We start from the raw sequence: 22238 nt of genomic DNA on the forward strand, positions 1-22238 counted from the left end.
CGCCGGGATGGTTTTCGGAGGTTGCGCTTCGGTGTCCGCTCGTCTTTCCTCACGAACGCACACGAAGTTCACGCCAGCAGCTGCTTCCACGCAACGTTCCACGAAAACAGTGACTGAAGATACAGGGATGTAGCGCACACACACAAAGCGCAGACTTCCAGCTGAGTTTACTTCTTGAACGTGCAACACTTATAAGGGTTGAACAGGAACAATCACACCTATAATGTTAGCAGTCCATTTCTTTTCTTGATAATGACAACCTATTTTCTTGATAATGTCAATGAGGCTGAACTGACGCAAGTTTACGCAAACGATGCTCGTCTTGAAAAAAAAGTGGCCGCAGGGGAGGAAAGGGAGGGGGAGTGGGCGCTTGCTCGGTCATTGGCGCTAATTTCAAATCTCCCAGAAAGGGAGGGGGGTGCTTGCTCGGCATTTTACGTAGTATGAGCACCTCTTTCAAATGGAGCCGCTGTCCCGTAGACGAGCGTGAGCTACTCATCTGTGGATGAGCTGCAGCAGCATATATGATCACGTAACCAACCATTTGTGGAGTTTTACGTGCTAAAGCCAAGATATGATTATGATACGCGGCATAATGAAGGGCTCCGAAAATTTTCGACCACCAGGTTTTCTTTCACGCGCACTGACGTCGCACAGTACACGGCCTCTAGCATATCGCCGCCATCCAAGTGCGATCGCCGTGACCGAGATTCGATCCAGCGACCTTCGGGTCAGCAGTCGAGCACCATAAACACTAGACCACCATGGTGGGTGCATTAAATAAAATGGGCGGCCGTTTAAACACCCGCGATAGTATGCACTTCGACAGTTGTTGGTGGCCGGATGATAACACTTCCGCATTTGTGAAGCTTGCTGTCGAACGAACTTACCCTCGTAGTCGTCAAAGATTGCAAGGGTCCTCAGCAATATAGAGCATCCATATTGTGGGGCAATGGCACATTTCAGCTTGGTCCAGCGATCTTGAAACACCAAGCCGCTGAGCGATGGTGGCTCTTCCGGGAATACGAACAGCGGAACGAAGAAGGCCACGAATACAGCACCAAAGGTGGCTCTGTTTCCTGGTATCGATGGCGGAAAGTTTGTTGTAAGCAAAGCATGTTTACTTAAGGCAGTATCAATTCAAGCTTATTTTTCGTTCTGTCGTACAGAAAGTAAAGACTGTAAAAACAGAAAAAAAAGCTCTGTGTAAAACAGCTCGTAGGGTAAAACTGTATGGAAGGGTAAATTGCCATAAGATCGACTTTTTATATTTTAATTACTGAGAAATGGTAGACTGCGTGGAGCAACACTGCAATCATACGCGCCTATAGCCCGCAGCTACTTAAAAATGGCGCACAAAACCGCGCCTCCTGAGGAACGTCATGCGTTTGTTTACATCTTTCCATCATTCTTATCTGCGTATATATATATACCAAGGCGGTGATGTGGGATAGTTGGTTTGAGTCACTTTTAATCATATTCGTAGCGCGAAACACCAGAGGCAGACACAAGTAGCGAACACATACACAGGACGGGCGCTAGACATCGATTGATTTAATGAATCAGTTGATGTCTAGCGCCCGTCCTGTGTGTGTGTTCCTTACATGTGTCTGCGTCTGGTTTTTCGCGATACGAATATGATTACAAGTATATATATATATCTTATAATATTTATAGCCAGATTTGCTAAATATATTCAATTTCTGCCATTTTCATTACTTATGATTGCACATTTTCCCACCAGAGATGCCCTTGTAGCGTAATCGTTGGTTTTCGTTGTGAGCACTTCTAGCGCATGTTTCTAAGCATAAAATTGACTTTTTCTAAAGATCACTTTTTTTTCGAAACTTGACGTACCTTTTCTGGAAACCTATTCCAGCTATTACACTGAAATTTTCTCAGCATTATACTTACATTCATTGTAAATAGTTCGAACCTAAAACTTGAAAACGGCGGGAGTAATAATTTAGAAGAAAAAAAAAAGATCAGATGGAAGTCTGCCTTATGGTGCAAGACAAACGAGGGCAAGATTTTGTTTCTTGTGAGATAAATGAATGAATCCTTTATTTTAGATAGGGATTAAAGCCACTACCATGTGTAATTAGTGTGCAAGATTTCAAGGTCATGTTGCTTTTCGTTTCTGAGAAAAGGTACATTCCTTTTTACAGCCCGGCCTAAATATTTATTCTCAGACACACACAACACACACAAAGGCTGCAGGAAAAATTTGACACCAAGTGAAGGCCAAAAGCATTCATATTTGTTATTGTTATTGTTTCCGGCTGCCCTGTGGTGTCGATCACAAAACCGCCGTCAAAATTGGTTTTCAGTAGGCTCGCGCGAATATTCGAGCAGTTCGAATATTCGAACGAATATAGTATTCGAATTCGCTTCTACAGGAATTCAAATTATTATAAATTACGAAGTATTCGGAATGAACGAATAGACATATATAAACCACATGTAACTTTCTTTAAAGGTGGTTTTACTGCAGTGGAACAACGCTTTGCCGTGATTACACCCATCCAGGGGAAATGCGCACTGGCGCGAAGCCCCACTTCAAGGTTGAATGAACATAATACCCTCAAGTCGATTCATTATTTCTTTTTGAAGTTTAAAAAGTTTGTTATACCAGCTTCTACGCTTTTAGTATACGCTAATATGGTCGTAGTAAAGCATAAAACGTAACATATTTTACAGGTTATCCCTTGCATTCTACCGAAAATCATATCCTGCTACTATTCAAAGTTGCTTCCACTTTCCTTTGAACCAAAAAGCAAGACATTTGCGCATGCCTTGTTTCAATTTAAAAAAATTGTGGAGGGTAATTGGGTCATAATAAACATGCTCGTTTTTCTTTATAATATGTGATATATGTACTATTCGAATTCGATTCGAAATTACTCGACCAATCACTATTCGCTGCGAATTTGCTTCGAACCTAAAATTTACTATTCGCACAAGCCTAGTTTTTAGAGAATCCGCCGACACAGGAACGATGCGAAGAGAATGGAAACGCACCGCAGCGCTCTTGCAGAGCACTGTGAAACGCACGCGTGACCATAAAATTGACTGTGATGACGCTTCCGTAATCGACACCGACACGAACCCGCGAAAGAATATCTTGCTTTAGTCGCGGCGCATCCAGAACACCCCTGGAAACACCAACAGCTAACTAGGAACAATGCCCTTTCTATACCTGAACGGCCTTCAAGACGCGATAGAAATGGGAAGCCGAGGTGAAAGGATAAGAACCGATGCCGTTTCCACAACCAATACAGTCAACCTCCAGAGGAAGGGACCGAAAGGGACCCGAAAGCTCGTGTCCATTTCCTCAGAACCGTTTCATCTTAAATATACGCGATCCCTAACATTATCAGAAAAAAAAACTAACCGTTTCTACCAAACACCATAATCAGAAAAAAAATCCGGCAGATCCCACGCTCTGTGGGAATCGATGTAATGCAAAGCAGCCAGCAAAGAGCTGCATACGTGGCTTTCTTTATTTTTGAGCCAAGTGAAACATTCATGCCATGGCATCTAATTCACCGTATATCGCATGTTTGCCATACACGATGTGGTATATACCATGCCAATGAAACGTATATTCTGGTATATACACTGCATGACCCGTAATTTATGTTGATCACGCACTCCTGTCACCCCATACCAATTTTGGTATAGATCCAGTTATCTAAACGGCCGGAAGCGCGCCATAACAGTGTCATGTAAATCATACCGTACATGACATGCATAACATAATTCGCGTGTTAGGACCTGTCATTTATGTTCGTCATACAGCCTCATCGCACAATACCAATTTTGGTGTATATCAAACGAGCGAAATGGCCACGAGTCCACCGTGAGCGTGGCATGTAAATCATGCCATTCATGGCATGCATGTCAAGGTTTTCATGTTACCACCTGTCATTTATGTTCGTCATACATTCACGTCAAGCAATACCAATTTTGGTGTATATCAAGCTAGCGAAACGGCCGCGATCGGACAATGAGCGTGGCATGTAAATCATGCCGTAAATGATATGCATATCACAATTTTCAAGTTACCACCTGTCATATATGTTTGCCATACAGTCACGTTGCGCAATACGAATTTTGGTGTATATCAAGCGAGCGAAACGGTCGCGAGCGCATCATGAGTGTGGCATGTAAATTATGTCGCGCATGACTTGCCTGTCACGATTTTCATGTTACCACCTCTCATTTACGTTCGTCATAGATGCGCGTCGCGCAATACCAATTTTGGCGTATATCAAGCTAGTGAAACGTCCGCGAATGCACCATGAGCGTGGCATGTAAATCATGACACGCATGTCATGGTTGTCATGTTACCACCTGTTATTGATGTTCTTGATACAGTCACATCGCGCAATACCAATTTTGATGCATATCAATCGAGCGAAACGGCCGCGAGCGCACCATGAGCGTGCCATGTAAATGATGTCGTACATGACACACATGTCATAATTTTCATGTTACCACCTCTAATTTACGTTCGACATACAGTCTCGTCGTGCAATACCAATTTTGGTGTATATCAAGCCCACGAAACGGCCGCGAATGCACCATGAGCGTGGCATGTAACTCATGACATACATGACATGCATGTCATGGCTTTCATGTTACCACCTGTTATTGATGTTCTTCATACAGTCACATCGCGCAATACCACTTTTGGTGAAAAGCAACCTAGCGAAACGGCCGCGAGTGCGTCATGAGCGTGGCATGTATATTATGTCTTGCATGACACGCGTGTCGCGATTTTCATGTTACCACCTCTAATTTACGTTCGTCATACAGTCGCGTCGCACAATACCAGTTTTGGTGTATATCAACCCAGCGAAACGGCCGCGAATGCACCATGAGCGTGGCATGTAAATCATGACATACATGACATGCATGTCATGGTTTTCATGTTACCACCTATTATTTACGTTCCTCATACAGTCTCGTCGTGCAATACCAATTTTGGTGTATATCAAGCCCACAAAACGGCCGCGAATGCACCATGAGCGTGGCATGTAAATCATGACATACATGACATGCATGTTATGGTTTTCGTGTTACCACCTGCTATTCATGTTCTTCATACAGTCACATCGCGCAATACCAATTTTGGTGTATATCAACCTAGCGAAGCGGCCGCGAGTGCGTCATGAGCGTGGCATGTAAATCATGACATGCATGACACGCGTGTCATGATTTTCATGTTACCACGTGTCAGTTATGTTCGTCATGTCGAAATGTCTTGTCATACCAGTTTTCGTATATATCCATTGATTTAAACGGCCGCGAGCGCCCCGAGACCATGTCATATAAATCATGCCGGACATGACATGCGTGTCATAATTTGCACGTTAAGACCTGTCATTATGTTCGTCATGAGCTCTTGTCACGTAATACCAGTTTTAGTATATATGAAATTAACGGAATGGCCGCAAGAGGCCCAAGGCCGTGGAATGTAAATCATGCTGATCATGGCATGCACGTCACGATTTTCATGTCATGACCTGTCATTCATGTTCGTATAGGGTCATGTTATTCCATAGCAATTTTGGTATACATCCGACTAACGAAACGGCCAGGAGAGCACAAAGTCGTAGGCGGCTAGATAGATAGATAGATAGATAGATAGATAGATAGATAGATAGATAGATAGATAGATAGATAGATAGATAGATAGATAGATAGATAGATAGATAGATAGATAGATAGATAGATAGATAGATAGATAGATAGATAGATAGATAGATAGATAGACAGACAGACAGACAGACAGACAGACAGACAGACAGACAGACAGACAGACAGACAGACAGACAGACAGACAGACAAGATAGATAGATAGATAGATAGATAGATAGATAGATAGATAGATAGATAGATAGATAGATAGATAGATAGATAGATAGATAGATAGATAGATAGATAGATAGATAGATAGATAGATAGATAGATAGATAGATAGATAGATAGATAGATAGATAGATAGATAGATAGATAGATAGATAGATAGATACGCTCAAACTCGCAGAAGTTCGCTAAGAAATGCTTCGCATTTAAAAAACAGTGGAACAGTTTCTAACAAACCGCAAACCGTTTGTCAAAAAAAAAAATCATATCTCGAACAGTGAACGCGTCACATCACAGGTCCCACAGGGGTCAGTGTTGGGCCCACGTTTATTTTTAATCTACATTAATGACATAGCAACCGACATAAATGCGTCAATTAGATTGTTCGCAGATGACTACGTGGTATATAAAGAAATAACACGCCCTACCAGCATTACTCACCTAAATTCTGCCCTCAGTAAACTAACAGACTGGTGTTCAGTGTGGCAGATGAGAATTAACATAGATAAAACAAACACCTCAAGTGTAGCACGGCAAGTGATTCTCAGACCAATTCATACACAATTAACAATACCACAATATCACGTTGCATGGGTTGCTTTAGCAACATCCTGTTTTTCCTGCCTGTTTCGCCGATGCAAGTCGCGTCGCAATCCCCGCATTGAACATGTATATAACCCCGCTCTGAACGTCCGCAGGTGTGTGGTCTGGATTTCGCGAACACAGGTCCTAAGGTATAACTGGGCTTAAAAATGGTTTGTATGCCCAGCGGACGCAAAGCTCTCCGAACAGAGTTTGATATACCTTGAAGATAGAGACGTCGCCTTGACTCGTGACGAACTCCCTGTTGCTCTTCGCACACAGCTGTCGTTCCAGTGCATCAACCACGTTTTCCAGTTACAGTATACCCAAGGATGTTTATTGATGCGACAAAATAAGGCGTACACAACGATTGCTTGTTGGCCCCCCTTTTAGGTTTCCTTTGTCTAGGGTTTTACCGCGTGCAATTTCGACTACTCGCATGCCTTCGTGTGTTTTTATTAAACAAATTCTATCATTTGTTTTGTGATCTATTCCTTAATATATACAGTAACGAAAAAGCGACGACGTTATTTTTCACAGTAACTGTAACTGTAACAGAGTTACTTTTTTGGCTTAGGTAACTGTAACTGTAACACTTACTTTTTACTGGTAACGTGCCCATGACTGTTTCCTACGGACGACCGTGCCAACGCAGCGCTTGAACTCGACTGACCTGGCGAAATGCGTACTGACTGGTTTTTTATCACTTTAACGCATGATTTCTTCCACCGCTGCCTATAGATGGCGCCGGAGGTTTTAATTATCTAAAGTCACTGGAACGGGAAAAGTACCGCGACCGTCGTGCGTGCCCCCATATTTGGTCCAGCGCGGCCGAAGCTGCGGCAGTGCGGTGTTGATTTCACGTGGAGTAACGCATGTTTTACGCATTGCGTGCGCTTTTGCAGGCCCGAATGAAGCATACCGTTGTTCTCTGACTGATTAGGAAAGAAATAGCGGCAATTTTCACTTGCCTACATGCACACGCACGCGTACTAACGCGATAAAAAATGCGAACTGCGCGGCATTTACGCGCTCGGCTGTCTGCATTTGTTAAATGCGAAGCATTTCTTACCGAATTTCTGTGACTTTGTACGTATCTATCTATCTATCTATCTATCTATCTATCTATCTATCTATCTATCTATCTATCTATCTATCTATCTATCTATCTATCTATCTATCTATCTATCTATCTATCTATCTATCTATCTATCTATCTATCTATCTATCTATCTATCTATCTATCTATCTATCTATCTATCTATCTATCTATCTATCCGCCCCCTACTTTGTGCTGTCCTGGCCGCTTCGTTATTGGGAAGTACACCAAATTTGGTATGGCATAACATGACTGTATGACGAATTTAAATTAAGGTGATAACATGAAAATAATGACATGCATTCCATGTACGGCATGATTTACATGCCATGCTCATGGTGCGCTCGCGGCCGCTTCGATAGCTTGATACACAACAAAATTGGTATGGCCTGACAAGAGTGTATGACGAACATAAGTGACTGGTTATAACGTGGAAATCATGACAGACATGCCATGTAAAACATAATTTACATGACATGGTTTCGGGGCGCTCGCGGTCGTTTAATGAAATGCATATATACCAAAATTTTTATGACGAGCTATTTCTGTATGACGAACGTTAGTGATAGGTGGTAAATGAAAATCATGACTTCCATGTCATGTACGGCATGACTTACTTGCCACGCTCATGCGGCGATGGCGGGTGGTTCGCTAGCTTGAAATGCACCCAAATTGGTATAGTGTGAGGTGACTGTATGACGAACACGAATGACAAGTTGTAACGTGAAAATCATGACGGTATTTATGTTGGTCATACAGTCACGTCACGCAATACCGATTTTGGTGCATATCAAACAAGCGAACCGGCCGCGAGAGCATCATGAGCATGGCATGTAAATCATGCCTTACATGACATTCGTACCAATATTTTCATGTTATCGCGCATTTATGTTCGTCATACAGTCACGTCACGCAATACCGATTTTGGTGCATATCAAACAAGCGAACCGGCCGCGAGAGAATCATGAGCATGGCATGTAAATCATGCCTTCTATAACATGCATACCATTATTTTGATGTTACCGCAGGGTATTTATGTTCGTCATACAGTCACGTCAAGCAATACCGATTCCGGTGCATATCAAGCAAGCGAACCGGCCGCGAGAGCATCAGCCATTATTTTCATGCTACCACCTGTTATTTGTGTTCGTCATACAGTCACGTCAGGCAGTACCAATCTGTAGCGGTCAGTTTTCATGGCGCGCTGATCAATATATGTGAGCCCAGAAGCGTCATTTTTATGCCAAACATAATAAAATGTTATTGTGCATGAACCTCCTGCGACAACCACGCGAAACAAGCTGCACTAGTGCAGGGTAGGCGCAAACATTCCCCGAAACATTCGCGAATTCTTAATGAAGCGCTTATCTCACAATGCGGGTTTCACGAAGTTTTCCCGCCTAATTCTGTGCAGCTACACAGCCCGTCGTTTGGCATCCTTTTTGCCGCTGGGACTGGCAAAGATGGCCTTACCCGGGCATTCTTCGATGCCTCGATAGGCTTTCGATGAAGTCTCAAAACGATACGGGATGTCGTAATGTACCTGCACGCTTTCCTGAGCCTATAAAAACAATTGCCCTCCAAAGCGCCGTGCGTCTGCGGCCGGGAGACGCTAGCGAGGCGAGCGAGCTGGCCCATTTCTGTGGCGAAGCCGCCGAAAGGGCGCGGCGGCGAAGAGAAAAGGAACGCGGTACTTTTCCCGTTACAGTGACTTTATAATTATCTAATGCTTCAAGAACACATTTGAAGCATGAATGTGATAAAACCCCTTGTGCCCTCTACAGATCGCTGGAAAACCTAAAGCACAAGTTAGTTCTTCCACTGCTCCCTACGGGGCACTAGAAATTTTTGCATACGAACAGCGACGTGAAGAACTCAAGGAAATGTGCCATATACAACTCCGCTGTATAACAAAGAAAAAAGAAAAAAAAAACGCGCATCTCCCGTCCCTCCTCCACAAAAAAAAAGCTCTAGAGTACAGGCTGCTCGTCAGCACAAACGGCGCAATCAGCAATATCGACGCGCGCTGGCGTTGTCTCTTGTTATCTTGACGTCGACTGCAATTTGACATTTGCCAGCACATTTCGACTAAACCGGGACCAAACTTCAGTGCAGCTTACCCGCTTTGCATACAGCAGCGACAATCATGGCCAGCAGTATGTGCCCAGTATTGAAGAGAATCATCACGAATAAGACCAGGCTGACGTCAGTATGTCGGTAGTAGGTGTCCTTAAAATAACTGTGGTTTCCCACGATATACATAGTCGCGACGATGATGAGGCTCTCGAACATCTGGATTATGAAAGCCGCGAGGAAGTGGCCCAACCAGAACGCCGACAATGGTAAACCATTGAGCCGCTGCTGGTCCTAAAAGAAACGCGCCAAAGCAGCTTGTAATCAACACTTCGGAAGGAAAAATGCTTCGCCGACTATTGGAAAGACTGCACGTTTTTCTCGGTTTCCAAAACAAAAACAGTCTGACAGATGCTAATTTTGCTTCCATACAGCAGGCTTGTGTAGCACTCACTCGTGTATCAGTTATTTGTCAGTCGTGCATTTGATTGAGTTTAAGCCAATGATATCTGGCACAGTTTGACATCTCTGAGGGCTACAGGTAAAAGGATACTGGACAATTTTTATTCGCGCATCTTTTTTATTACAAATATTTTTTTTTCGCGTTACACACTGGTCTCTATTTATGGGTTAACTGCCTAATTTATAGCTTATTCACTGCAATAAATGACCGCTTTTCCAAGCAAGCCCTATCCGCTTACTTCATAGAGAGACAGTGACTACACTCAATACATCGTATTCAATACACCGTTGCTAAATACACCGTATGACACCAGCTCTCGTTAAGCACTCTTTCATCGTAGCAGTCTGCTATACCGGTAGTTTGAAGAAATGCGTCCGAAATCCTGAAAAATCAGGAAAATGCGATATTCGCTCACTGCCTTCACAAATGCTATTTCTGTAGCGGCAGGCATCCCAAGATGGTTAAAGACATCATTTGGGACAGTAATTGAGAAAGTTAAATTAATTAACTTTTTAATTAGCGCAGTTAGGTGGTTTTGTCAAATGGGAGAGTTTGAAGTTTCTCATGCGAGCAACCCATCGCAGCTTTGAGATATAGAAAAAGCGGCCTCCAGTAATTATTGTGGCCTAATTAAATTCAACAAAATTCAACGGCGAAACCGAAACCGAAGCACTGAAGAGCGCAACAAGCAGACGATCCGAATGACGTCACTGTTCAAGACAACGATTACAGAGGTGTAGGACGCTTGTTCATTCTAGGCGTTTCAGAAGAATATGGCTGAAGCGCTATTTCGCGTTTAGGTTTCGGTTTCGCCGCTGAATTTCGGTGAATTTCATTACTTCGCATTTTATTACAAGAGGCCGCTTTTTCGAAATCTAAAAGCTACAACGGGTTCTTATCATGAAGGACTTCAATTCTCCCATCTGACATAACCGCCTAACTCTACTGATTAGAAGACAAATAATTTAACTTTCCTAATTACTGTCCCAAATGATGTCTTCAGGCATCTTAATATGCCTGCGGCTGCAGAAGAAGCAATTGTGAAGGCATCGAACAAATATCGCCTTTTCCTGATTTTTGAGGATTTTGGACGCATTCCTTGAAACAGCCTGTATACAAACCCTCAGAAGAAAAAGTATCTGTCACTGAATTAGATTCTAGAATTGGGCTGGTTGGTGCATACTGAATTTGAACGATGATAGAGCGCTAGAAAAAGAAGAAGCGTCGTGTTCGTGTCCTCTCCTCTTCGTCTTGTTCTAGCGCTGTTTCATCGTTAAAATTCATTATCAGTTAATATTTTCGCAATATTTTCAATCGTACTTTATGTATGTTCGTGCGTGCGTTTGTATGTGTGCGCGTATATATACACATGCACAAATGTTGAAATATCGCGGGGGGCGGGAGGGACGGCATGTTTTCGGAAGAAAGAATTGCTGCGACTGACATATGTTCTGAACACTTGTGAATGAACACACGATGGTCAACAGAGGTGATGGACGTCTGTGGTGTCAGCGATGTAGTTATTTTTAAGTTTCAGTGTAGCGTAAAATGCTTGCGTCAAATGTGGGCCACTTAAAGGTAGCGCTATCGCACGCTGCAGAGCATCTTGCCATCTGAACGCCAACGCACGGGGACCAGTTAAGCCAGGGGTCCTAAAAACGCGGCCCGCGGACCTTTCGTTAGCGGCCCGGCCCGCTCATGAATGTCTTAGTACTGTATATATTTTTATATTTTTTTATTTTTTCTTAATAAGTATGTTCATGAGCTACACAGACGTGAATGGTCTCAAGCATATTTTTTTTTCGTGATGCACCTCATGCGGTTACCATGTGTTGAAACATAACCGTGGACCAATAACTCTATATTTAAGAATCGGCGGCCAGATTTCACTCGCTGAGTATCGATATTTTGCTCGAATCATGACGTCCAATCCCCTTCAGAAATGACCCATATATGAGATATGGAAAAGGTCTTCGTCGAATTGGCAACGTTACCTGACATTTTGTCACGAAGGCTAAGAAACGCAGACAATGCGTCTGTCTGCGTTTGTACGCGTTTGTCTGCAGCTGGCCTGGTACAGGCGTGTATGGTTAAATTACGAATGACTGACCTTCATTCCGGTTTCCAGCTCTTGGGTTATGCCGGATACTCGGCGCAGAAACGCGATGCTGAAGACCATCACCGTGATGACAGACACGCCTTGTCGAAAAGTTCTTTGCTCTACAAAGGGCGGTGAATCGGGCAGTCGCCGAAGAAACACCTTCGGAACCTGAAATAAGTGACTGTGTAACTGGACTGTGCCATCTTTTTCATCGTGCATTTGGCAGTACGTCGAATCATAGGCGTGCACAGGGTTCCCCTTCAGGGGGGCGGAGGGGAAGAGGGGTCATCGCAGCGTCCCCCACCCTATTAAGTGAAAGTATGGGGCAGACTTTGCGCCCCCCCCCTTTTGCGTACGCCTCCTCGTCGAATAAATCGAGACCGTCGAGAAGCATTTTTAAGAAATCTTTGGACTGCGACGCTGGGAAACCACTGTTTGGATGTCGGTCGATGAGGTGGCAGGGACTTTTTCTCGAACGATCGTTTGGAAGATTTCGATCTTTCGAATGCACCATCTGTCAACGAGCCTACAGGTTGTCGCACCCTGCCTGATTGGCTCAAAAATCTGTATGGTAGAAATTTACTGTGCGCGAGATCACCTGTAACGTTATGGCTATTCTGAACTTTCGGAGTTCAGTTTTGCCGCTCCACGATCCCCAACAAAAAAAAAGTAAATAAATAAGTTTAAACCCACTCTTGTCATCGACGGTCTGTCATGCGGCGCCGCGATCACGTCGAAAACTGTCACATTCCAAATAACGTGCTCAGACTGGTTGTGCACACTTCCTTGACGCAGTGTAATACAATACCATTCTACGGACTATCTTATGGATGGGCTTCGGTGCCACCACACTGGACTGCTAACCTTGCCGTTTTGTATCTTTAACAACAAAAGGAACAGTGCTACGGTTGTCGAATACGCAATAAAACGGTTGGCTTGGTGCATTGGACATTTCGTGACCTTGGTAAGTCAATGTCACGACATAGAAAAATAAGGAAAACGCTCGTTTAACTGCCCAACATGGCGTCGCTTATGTGTTGAAAGTAAAACAGTCTATCAGGACGTCTTGAGGGGCTAGTTGGTTCATTCTATGCAGGAAAAAAACTGCGCGAAACTTGAAAGGGCCACCACAAAGAAGGCACACGAACAGATCGAGTGCAAACAAACAACTGTTTTATTGACCGCAGAGCGTCACTTAAATAGGGCCATCCGATCAAAACTGCGCAGGCGCGCGCAAACACACTAAGTGCTAACGCACCTCATCAATAAAAAAAATACATTCTGCACCGCTAAGCCTCACCGAGGCATCATGTACACAGCTATTACCTTTCGTCTTGATGACAAAAGCTTCCAAACCATCTCGAGCACACGTGTTCTTGCTACGTCCCAGTATTTCATGATCAAATTGTGTCTCACAGGCTGCACACTGAGCGGGCAAATTCGCCATTTCATTATTTTTGACAGAGAGCTGGTGTTCACGTGCACAGTCGTTTACGCAGCGGCCTGTCTGTCCCACATAAGATTTCCGCAGGAAAGCGGAATCAGATAAACCACTCCCACATCGCAATTCACCACCGGCTTGGAACGTTTCTTGCCACAAAGGCTAGCGCGCTCCTCGCCGCACGAAATTCGTGAGCACAAACGCGAGAGCTTCTGGGCTGCAGAAAACACCATACTGACTCCGTGGCAGCTTGCAACCAACATTGTGGTAACACAATGATTGGTCTTCCTGCCTAAAGCAGCTGTGTTTATCTCCACAAGAAAGTAGCACAATCGCTTCAAAACCTTCTCGTAAGTCCAAAGAAGTGGCATCACCTTCCATTAGGCATGCATCGTTATTACGGCCTGAAATTTCAAACGGAGGGTCGAAAACGTACCCGGTTGACAGAGACCTTTCGGGTCAGGAAACCGCCGCCGTGCATATACGGCAAAAAACCCTCAAAGGGTTAACGACGAAGCGACGTTTACGCAGTAAACGAGGTATTATTATACAAAAAAAACTATTGCTGAAATTCGCAGCGCGAGTCTACAGAACGAAAAAGAGGACGCGCGGACAAGCGCTGACAAAACCTCATGAGGAGAACAGCAAAAGAAAAGCGTGATAAAACTAAACATGGCGTTGTAAGTTGCTAGAGACGAGTGGAGAGGTAATCAACTACCAAATCCTTTTCTTCTAGCCTTTTGCTACTAACGGGTGGAATACCAATTTTCCCTTTTCATAACTCTTTCGGCCACCTTGCGGGATCCATCGAGAACTGATTTGCCCGGCCCAAACTTTAGCCAAAGTTTCCTAAACATTATGTCAGGATAATAAAACGAATTCCCAACGAAAGAGTTGTACGGTACGGGTTTGCGAATACACCTCACCTTTCAATATATATTGATACGTCCCGCCACGGCCCGCCGGCAGCCTACAATTTCGCTCAAGAACATGAAAGTCTATAAGAAAAGGAACCTATTTTCGGAATATTTGTTCGCAGAAACAACCAAATAGCTTAGGGAGGCACGAACAACAACAAAAAAAAAAAAAAAAACGTTTTGACAGCGGAACTGGGTAAGCCAACCGTTAGTCCGTGCAGAGCGAACAGAAAACTATCGTCATCATAAACCGGCAAGTGCTCGTTTCGTTCTCTTCTTCATCTCATGCTTCGTTCTCAGAACACGATTACCGATTTGTCCGCCGTGGGATGCAATAACTCTGATGGGCGAGACAACGAGCACAGAGAAGAGTAAGACATAGAGAAAATAGAGAGAAAGAAAGGGACGAAATAAAAAGCTAGGAAGACAAAATGAAAGACATAGAAATGAACAGACACAAAAAATAGAAAAAGGAGAGAGCAAGGCAGAAGGAGAAAGAAAGATAAAGACAGAGCGAGAAAAAAATACAGAAAGACAGAAATAGAAGTCAACAGAGACAAAAAAGACATAGAAAAACAGAGAATAGGAGAAAATGAGAAAGAAGGAGATGAAGAAAAAAAGAGAAATAAAGAGAAACAAGGCAGACCGCCCAGCTCCGCTCTTGCTTCAGGCTTGGCACCATTGGTGGAAAGCTGACATTTTTTTGTTTTACAACGCACGTACGAGGGCAATTCTACGTACAGTCAAACGTCGCTACGATGGACGCGTCTGCTACGAAATAGCTTGTACTTACAAAGAAGCATACCTTATATGGCCTGGCCGGATTTTTACCCTTCCTCTGTATTCTGAACGCCGCTACAACGAAGACCACTACAGCGAGTGTACCTGTTTAACGTTGCAGTTCATACGTTCCCAATCGCTGAATCGTTCTTTTACAACGAATGTGCTCAGCCGCCTTCTAGTCATTGAAAGGGGGCGTCAAGTCTGCTCCAAACCAGGCAGGTTTTTGGGCTGCCGAGGACCACTGATGTTGCAATCCAGGAATTGTGTACCTTTACTTCCGTAAAGCCAGGGACCAGGGACCGGCCGTTGTCAGGAGCACGTCATCGGGTGTTTTTTTAGGGGCGAAGCTCCTTATAGCGGCACCCGTTCGTCCCCGTCGTAGTAGTGTGTAACCAGTCTTAAAAACGGAGGGGGCGTGCACAAATGAAGGCTCCCTAAAGACAATGCGCTGCGACAGTACGTGATATGTATCACCCTCTCCTCTCCTACGCTTCCCCCTCTTTCTCCTCTCCTACGGTCCCCCCTCCCCCTATCTTGCCTCGCGGCGCAGCGGCGCCGACCAACGCCACCTAGACAAACTAAGTTTTTTCAAGGTGACGTTGCGCCGACGCAGGCAGCGTCGCGAGGCAGCGTCGCGGCAGCGTCTTGATTGAAAAAACCGACCGCTCACGCTGCACAACCGTTCACTGACCACCCCATATATATAGGCACTGGATTTTGACCTCCAAGGTAGTGCGTGTGTGCGATTTCTCCTGTGCGTGATTAAACAATGAAAATTCACAGCGTACATGTAAAATTAAAGTGAGCTGCAAGTCGTCATAACTCTCATCGAACCTTTAGTATAAACGCGCCCGATCTCACGTCGGTGATGATGTACTGGACAGAATTCACGGAAGATTCACGGTTTACCGATGAACCTCCGCAGCTTCGCCCACTCATCATCATTCACTCCGTGGATATGCTGTAATTTTCGCTTTTTATCAACAATTTTCATTTTCGCATCCATTGTGAAGTTTGTTTTCTTTCAGACTCGACCAACGGGGGGGGTTGTTACTGCAGTGAATATTCGCTACCTTCAGGTCCAGCAGGCCTTGGCACAGAAAGCCAGGGCGGCGGCTTCAGCCAATGGGGTCCCGGAATAGGTAAACCACAGAGTATGTAGGTACCTCTAAAGAGGTCTCACACCTCTTTTTCTTAATAAATGCTTTTCACCACCACCGCCCTCTAATACCGAACCCTGAGCACGCCTATGGTGCGCAGGACTACGTAGATGCGTCAGCCTGTCTCGTATGCCCTAGAATCCTCGAAGTAACGATTAGAAGTGATGCTGGTGCTGAAGAAATAGCTGAATTCTTTAAATGTTAAAGAGTTCAAAAATGACACTACTGGTTGAATTCAGTACTTATATTGCAATAATGCACATTGCAAGAACACCTTTCTATATACATGACTTCTGCCGACAAAGCAATGTGAATCTGCCCAATGTTACACTCAGCACGCATCGCCATGAAACCGAAAATGAACAATCGGCCGAAAATGACGATCGATTCCAATATGTTCCTCTTCTAATGCAATTGTCTTTAATTTCGCGCGTATTTATGTGATTGAGGTAACGTATCCATATATTCCCACGAATTATGTAATCAAGCCACAGTCGCACGTAGGATGTCGCTGGCATTTCAATACAGCGCACATCAGAGCCTTGCCTGTCCGCGAATGAACCTTGCTGTATCCGTCTAAAACTCAAGACAAGCGAAGTTTTATCAAGCAGGTTGAGTGTCAAGAAAGTGAGATTTAACAACAATGCATGTGACGCGCTTCTCATGCTGATGCGACGCGCCTCTCAGGTAACTTAAAGGTCTCATGCATCTTGCTTGGTTAAATAAAATAATTTCGTGGATTCTGTATGTTACGCATTCCTACATTAAACGCTTCCTTGGTACGACAGCCGTCTATATAGCAGCACACGTGGAACATCGAGGCACCCTGAAAATAATCACCAAAGCCGCATATCGCAAAAATTTCGCATTTAAAATAAAAAATAACATTTTCAAACACTGCCTATACAGTGTAGGCACCAGCACAAACTGCTACACGTATTGTTCTCTACGGCAGTGAATGATGACGATGACCGATGACAGAAGAAAACAAAGTGTTGTCGCCTTACGTCTTGCGAACCCTTGGCCTTTTCCAGGAAGTTAGAGTCGATCCTCGCCTGCTCCGCCAGCATAAAGTCTGCGGACAGAAGTTTAAAGGTTAAATATCATCCCGAGCAACTAAGAATTTATTGAAGAACTACACAGGGAATGAAGTGTATCTTGGTTTTTTCACCATGCAGGTTCTAGTCAAGCGCTAAATGCTTACACTTAGTCTTTCATTAATGAATTAAAAGTGTTACAGTGAAACCTCGGTGATACGAATCTCACGGGACCACCAAAAATATTCGTATCATCCGAAATTTGTATCACCAGAAAGCATGGATAATTAGCATGCGACAAAAGAAAGGTGGCGTACATTTTCATTTATTGTTTATCAGGGCGGCGGCAAGGCCAGGAAGAATCCTGAACGATTTTCAGTTAAGGTTTGCGATGTCGGTAATCATACCAGCACTCGTGAATAGACGGCCCGTACGCGCGCATTTAATTAATGAACCAGGTGCGTTGTGACCCGCGACACTCGGAGGCCGTTACGCGTCTCTGAAGGTTTGTTCTGACCGTAGGAAAAGTGTTTTTCTTACACCGTGATTCTGACGATTTGGCGGTGTGACGCGCATGCCCACGCTTGCGTTCCCGTGCTCGCACGTGCTTGGCGCGTCTTCCGCGACAGCGCGTACAGCACCTCTTCGTATCTGGGTGGTAGCGAACGTTCGTATCAAATGTCGCTGGGTGAAAATCGGTTCGCAACAACCGTACTTCATTACATTGAAGCCAATGGGCCTTTGCCGGGACCAACGAAAAATTCGTATCACCTCGAAATTCATATTAGTTGTGATCGTATCACCGAGGTTTCACTGTGCAAAGTTCGATAATATGTACGAACATTGTTTGGTACTGGCTCTTCGAAGTGAAAATTACCAAAATAAATGACCAACTTATACAAAAAGGATGTCTACAGCGCACTGCCTAAAGTCTCGATCCACTGGTACGTTCCCCAGTGCCGAGTAAGCGATGGCTTCCAACTGTTAAGCAGATACACTTGCCCGTACATTGAAAAATTGATTTTACATCAGCATGACTGCGCTTTTTCTTGCGAAATACCATGCTTCATCTGTTCTATTACTATTATATTGCCATGCGCGCTTCTTTTTCCAGCACCAACTCGCCCAACTTTCACGGCTAGTTACGCTTTTTCTATTGTCATGTAACCGACCCGTTACACGTGTAACCACTGCCTCGCGCACGCTGCGCCGCAATGTCGGACGTTCCCGATGATTTTAGACTGTTCTGATAAATTTGAGCGCGCAACGCGAACAGTACAGTTCATTATGGCACTGACGCGACTACCAACGTTAAGGCGAGAATCTTCGATGCCGCATGTATAAATGCCGAAGGGCCTTACCGCAGAGCAGATTACCGACGACCGACGTCTTTGCTTGCCGTGTTTGCTGAACTTTGAGTGCTACCTTCTCTACTGGGCACAATTTCGCCCAATAAAGAGTTTCATCTTTACCGGTTGCGTTTGGTTTGTTATCCCGTAGCCACCATGTGACAATATATACATTCCCCGTATCCGTATCTCCCAGTAAAATGATGAAAAAAGCGTAATTTTGAATTTCCGCTACGTTTTTTTTAGCTTGTCTTCAAAATTATTATGGTATGATTTCATTGGATGAAGAAAAAATGACACACTTCTACAGTCGCAGAAGTGACTATAAAGCCACGCCAGTGTATTCAGAACGTGTTTGCTGAAATAAATGCGTACTTCTATACCTTAGAGTCACCAGTGAGAGATGGCGTTTGTAGATTTATAGAACTTATACAAGACATGACCAAGTTAGAATAACAATTACAGAACTCCATCATGAGCTCTAGCAAAGTTTAAAACAAATTTTGGTGAACGGCTGACAACAGTGGGCGAAAGACCTAAAGACAGCACTACAAGTTTTTGATCAGAGATACCATCGCTGGTCTCACAGGCCAGTACAAATGAAAATAACAAAAGTTTTTTTCATTTAACAGAAATGAAGATTTTGAGCAGCTGGGGTTCTTTAACGTGCATCTAAATCTAAGTACACGAGCCTCTAGCATTTTCGCCTCAATCGAAAATGCGACCGCCGCGGCCGGGATCGATCACCGTAACCACTGTACTACCGAGCACCGTAACCACTGTACTACCGTGCCGGCTAAGTCACAGCAGAAACGATCATACGATGTTTGTCAACGTCAGGGAAGTTTTAAAAAAAGTGCACCTTTTTTTAAAAACTAATCTTCAACGTGATAGTCTACGCTTATATAGCGTTTAAGCACATGAGAGGCATACGTGTTTGACACGAATGAGGGTTAATAACCTGCACCCCAAGATCGTCGTTGATGAAGTGCTTCTTCTGGTACACACCTGTAGTCCTCGTTCGATTGAACGAGCACGCGATTACATGTCGTTAGAATTGTGAAGACGCGCTAAGTATCTTAACGCACTGCTTGAAATTCTTATCATTACACATTCATACAAGCGTGTAGTATGTGTTGCCAATGTATCAGCCAAATGCCGTTCGCAGTGACAATGATTACTGGCGGCATTGGATTTCTGTCTTAAGTTTTGTTTATGATTAACGTCATTACGCTGATATCACTTGCGCGCACGCGCTAGTGATAAGTGATATCAGCGTGATGGCTGTTCTGATATGCCTTCCATCGCGTCGCGACAGGCATAGCAGAACCGCCACAATCACAGTCACTGATCATTTACATGCAGTTCAAATTCGATCTAATGGAACCCGATGTTACTAATTTACCGATGTAGCGAAGAAATTTCCATTCTCCAGCAGTACACACTTTAAAAGAAATGTTAGTAAACCGTTAGTAAACACATGTATCTCTAGTTCGAGCGTATTTTACTACCTTCGCGGTATCCCTTTACTAGCCAGCAGCTAGTAAAGCTAGTTAATTTTGCCGTTACTAACCAGGCAGGCTCTCTTAGGGTTTTTAACTAGGCAACTACTAAGCCACCTATGTTACCAGATAGCTCGTATAGGTGCGGCAGCATATTATGCCGTACTCCTAACAGTCTTATGGAAAATTTAGACAAACTTTAATTTTCTTGATCACGTTGGAATAATAGTTTCGTGCTCCCAATTTAACCAAATAATTCGATCGCAGTCATCACATCGCTAAATCAAGTTTCAACTTATATCACTCTGAATAGTTAATCGGTTATGTTGCACGCAGATTTCACTATTGCTGACTTCTTCCTGTTACACTGGCAAGATAATTGTTTGCTTCCTTTTAAATGACCGCAGTTTGCGCTCGCATTAAACGAACTTGAGATCGGGAATGTCCATTTCTACAATGTATACGCATCCGCGAAAGTCTGCAATTACCGTGCATCGCACACAAGTTCATCGACGTGATTATAAGGGACAGAGCCCGGAAGGAGGTTTCTATTTTCATATCCCATTTTCATTCGTTAACGTATAGCGTAAATTGCAATAAAGCTAGAGTACTCTTGAAAGCTAAATTCGTATGCGCAGATTGTACTCAAGAACACGGTAAAAAAACCTGGACAAACACAATAGAGGACACACTCAGTGATTTCCTAGCATCTTTGTGCTCCTTTGCGCTACCGTGTCATTACACCCTGTTGCCACAATGTTTACCCTAAGAAGCTCTACGAAATACTCCTGCGTCATGTGCACCTGTCCCGGAATAACGTTTACCAAGTCCCTGCGTAGGTTGTCGCTAAGTTCCGTAAGCATCTAATGCGCCATCATCAGTTGTCAACACTGGCGACAAAATTAAGTATGCACTTATTTCAGCAAACAGTCTCTTGAATACATGGGCCCGACTTTATAGTCAGCTGAAATCTGCTACTGCAGCAGCATATTAATTTTTTCGCCATCGCATAAAAAGAAATTACTAAAGCCCAACCAGCGCAGCTTTCCGACGTCTTTGCCTTGAAAAATGGAATCTGCAGTGCAAGTGTTTCTTATTTTAAGGCGAAGGCCTTACAATCCGCATCAAACGCGTAAATTGACCGCCGTTTCGCGTCGGCGACGTGAACACGAGTGATACAAAAAATATTATAACGTGATGACGTCACCATATGGCGTCATCATGACGTCAGAGACTAGCCAAAATTTGTGACGTCACATGATGACCTCATCACATGAAGTCGCTTGGTCAAAAAGGAGGGCCGATCACGGAGGCAATGCGAAACCAGGCGCGGTGCAGAAAGCTTGCAATGTCTCCAATCCTTGAGGTGTAGTGTAAAACAACGTTAGGTACAGACGGCTTTCGGAATAGGGTGGGGGGGATCAATACATCGATTGAAAAGAAAAAGAAGATGGCTTTCGCCTTCGAGTCGTCTTAGGTGAATGCGTAAGGGACCCTGCGAGTTTTTCTTGCGACAGAACCGAGCCGCTTACCGAAGTACTCCTGGAAGAGGTCATCTGACTCCAGCGTGAAGCTTTTCGGACCGGTCAACTGGGAGCCTCTCGGGCACTTCAAGTTTGGACGCTTGCAGCAACTGGTACTCGAGGCTGCCGCCTCCAGTGGCGCCGAACACCTCCGAGAACATCGACGCACGCGACCTTGCCGTGCGTGCCGTACTTGGTCCACTCCGCTCGGCACTTGGACTCCACCTCGGGCCCCTTCATCAAGGCCGTCACCTTTGGTTCCCATCCACGATTATCTGCATGATCCAATGGCATGCGCTACAGCGAGGAATATTGCTGCCGAAATTATTCGCTA

The 22238-nt window shown here is 44.2% G+C and overlaps 1 protein-coding gene across 1 annotated transcript in view; it reads right to left on the bottom strand.

Annotated features, from left to right (window-relative positions):
- Positions 1-22238, bottom strand: part of LOC119385574 (phospholipid-transporting ATPase ABCA3-like) — a 58990-nt gene that overhangs the window by 30318 nt on the left and 6434 nt on the right. The window contains exons 2-5 of the mRNA XM_049414021.1: positions 22084-22179; positions 17501-17568; positions 9676-9922; positions 891-1079 (exon numbers count right to left, since the gene is read on the bottom strand). Coding sequence (XP_049269978.1) covers positions 891-1079; positions 9676-9922; positions 17501-17568; positions 22084-22179 — 600 coding nt within the window. The remainder of the gene's footprint in view (positions 1-890; positions 1080-9675; positions 9923-17500; positions 17569-22083; positions 22180-22238) is intronic.

Source organism: Rhipicephalus sanguineus, chromosome 3 (assembly GCF_013339695.2).
Source record: "Rhipicephalus sanguineus isolate Rsan-2018 chromosome 3, BIME_Rsan_1.4, whole genome shotgun sequence".
NCBI lineage: Eukaryota > Metazoa > Arthropoda > Arachnida > Ixodida > Ixodidae > Rhipicephalus > Rhipicephalus sanguineus.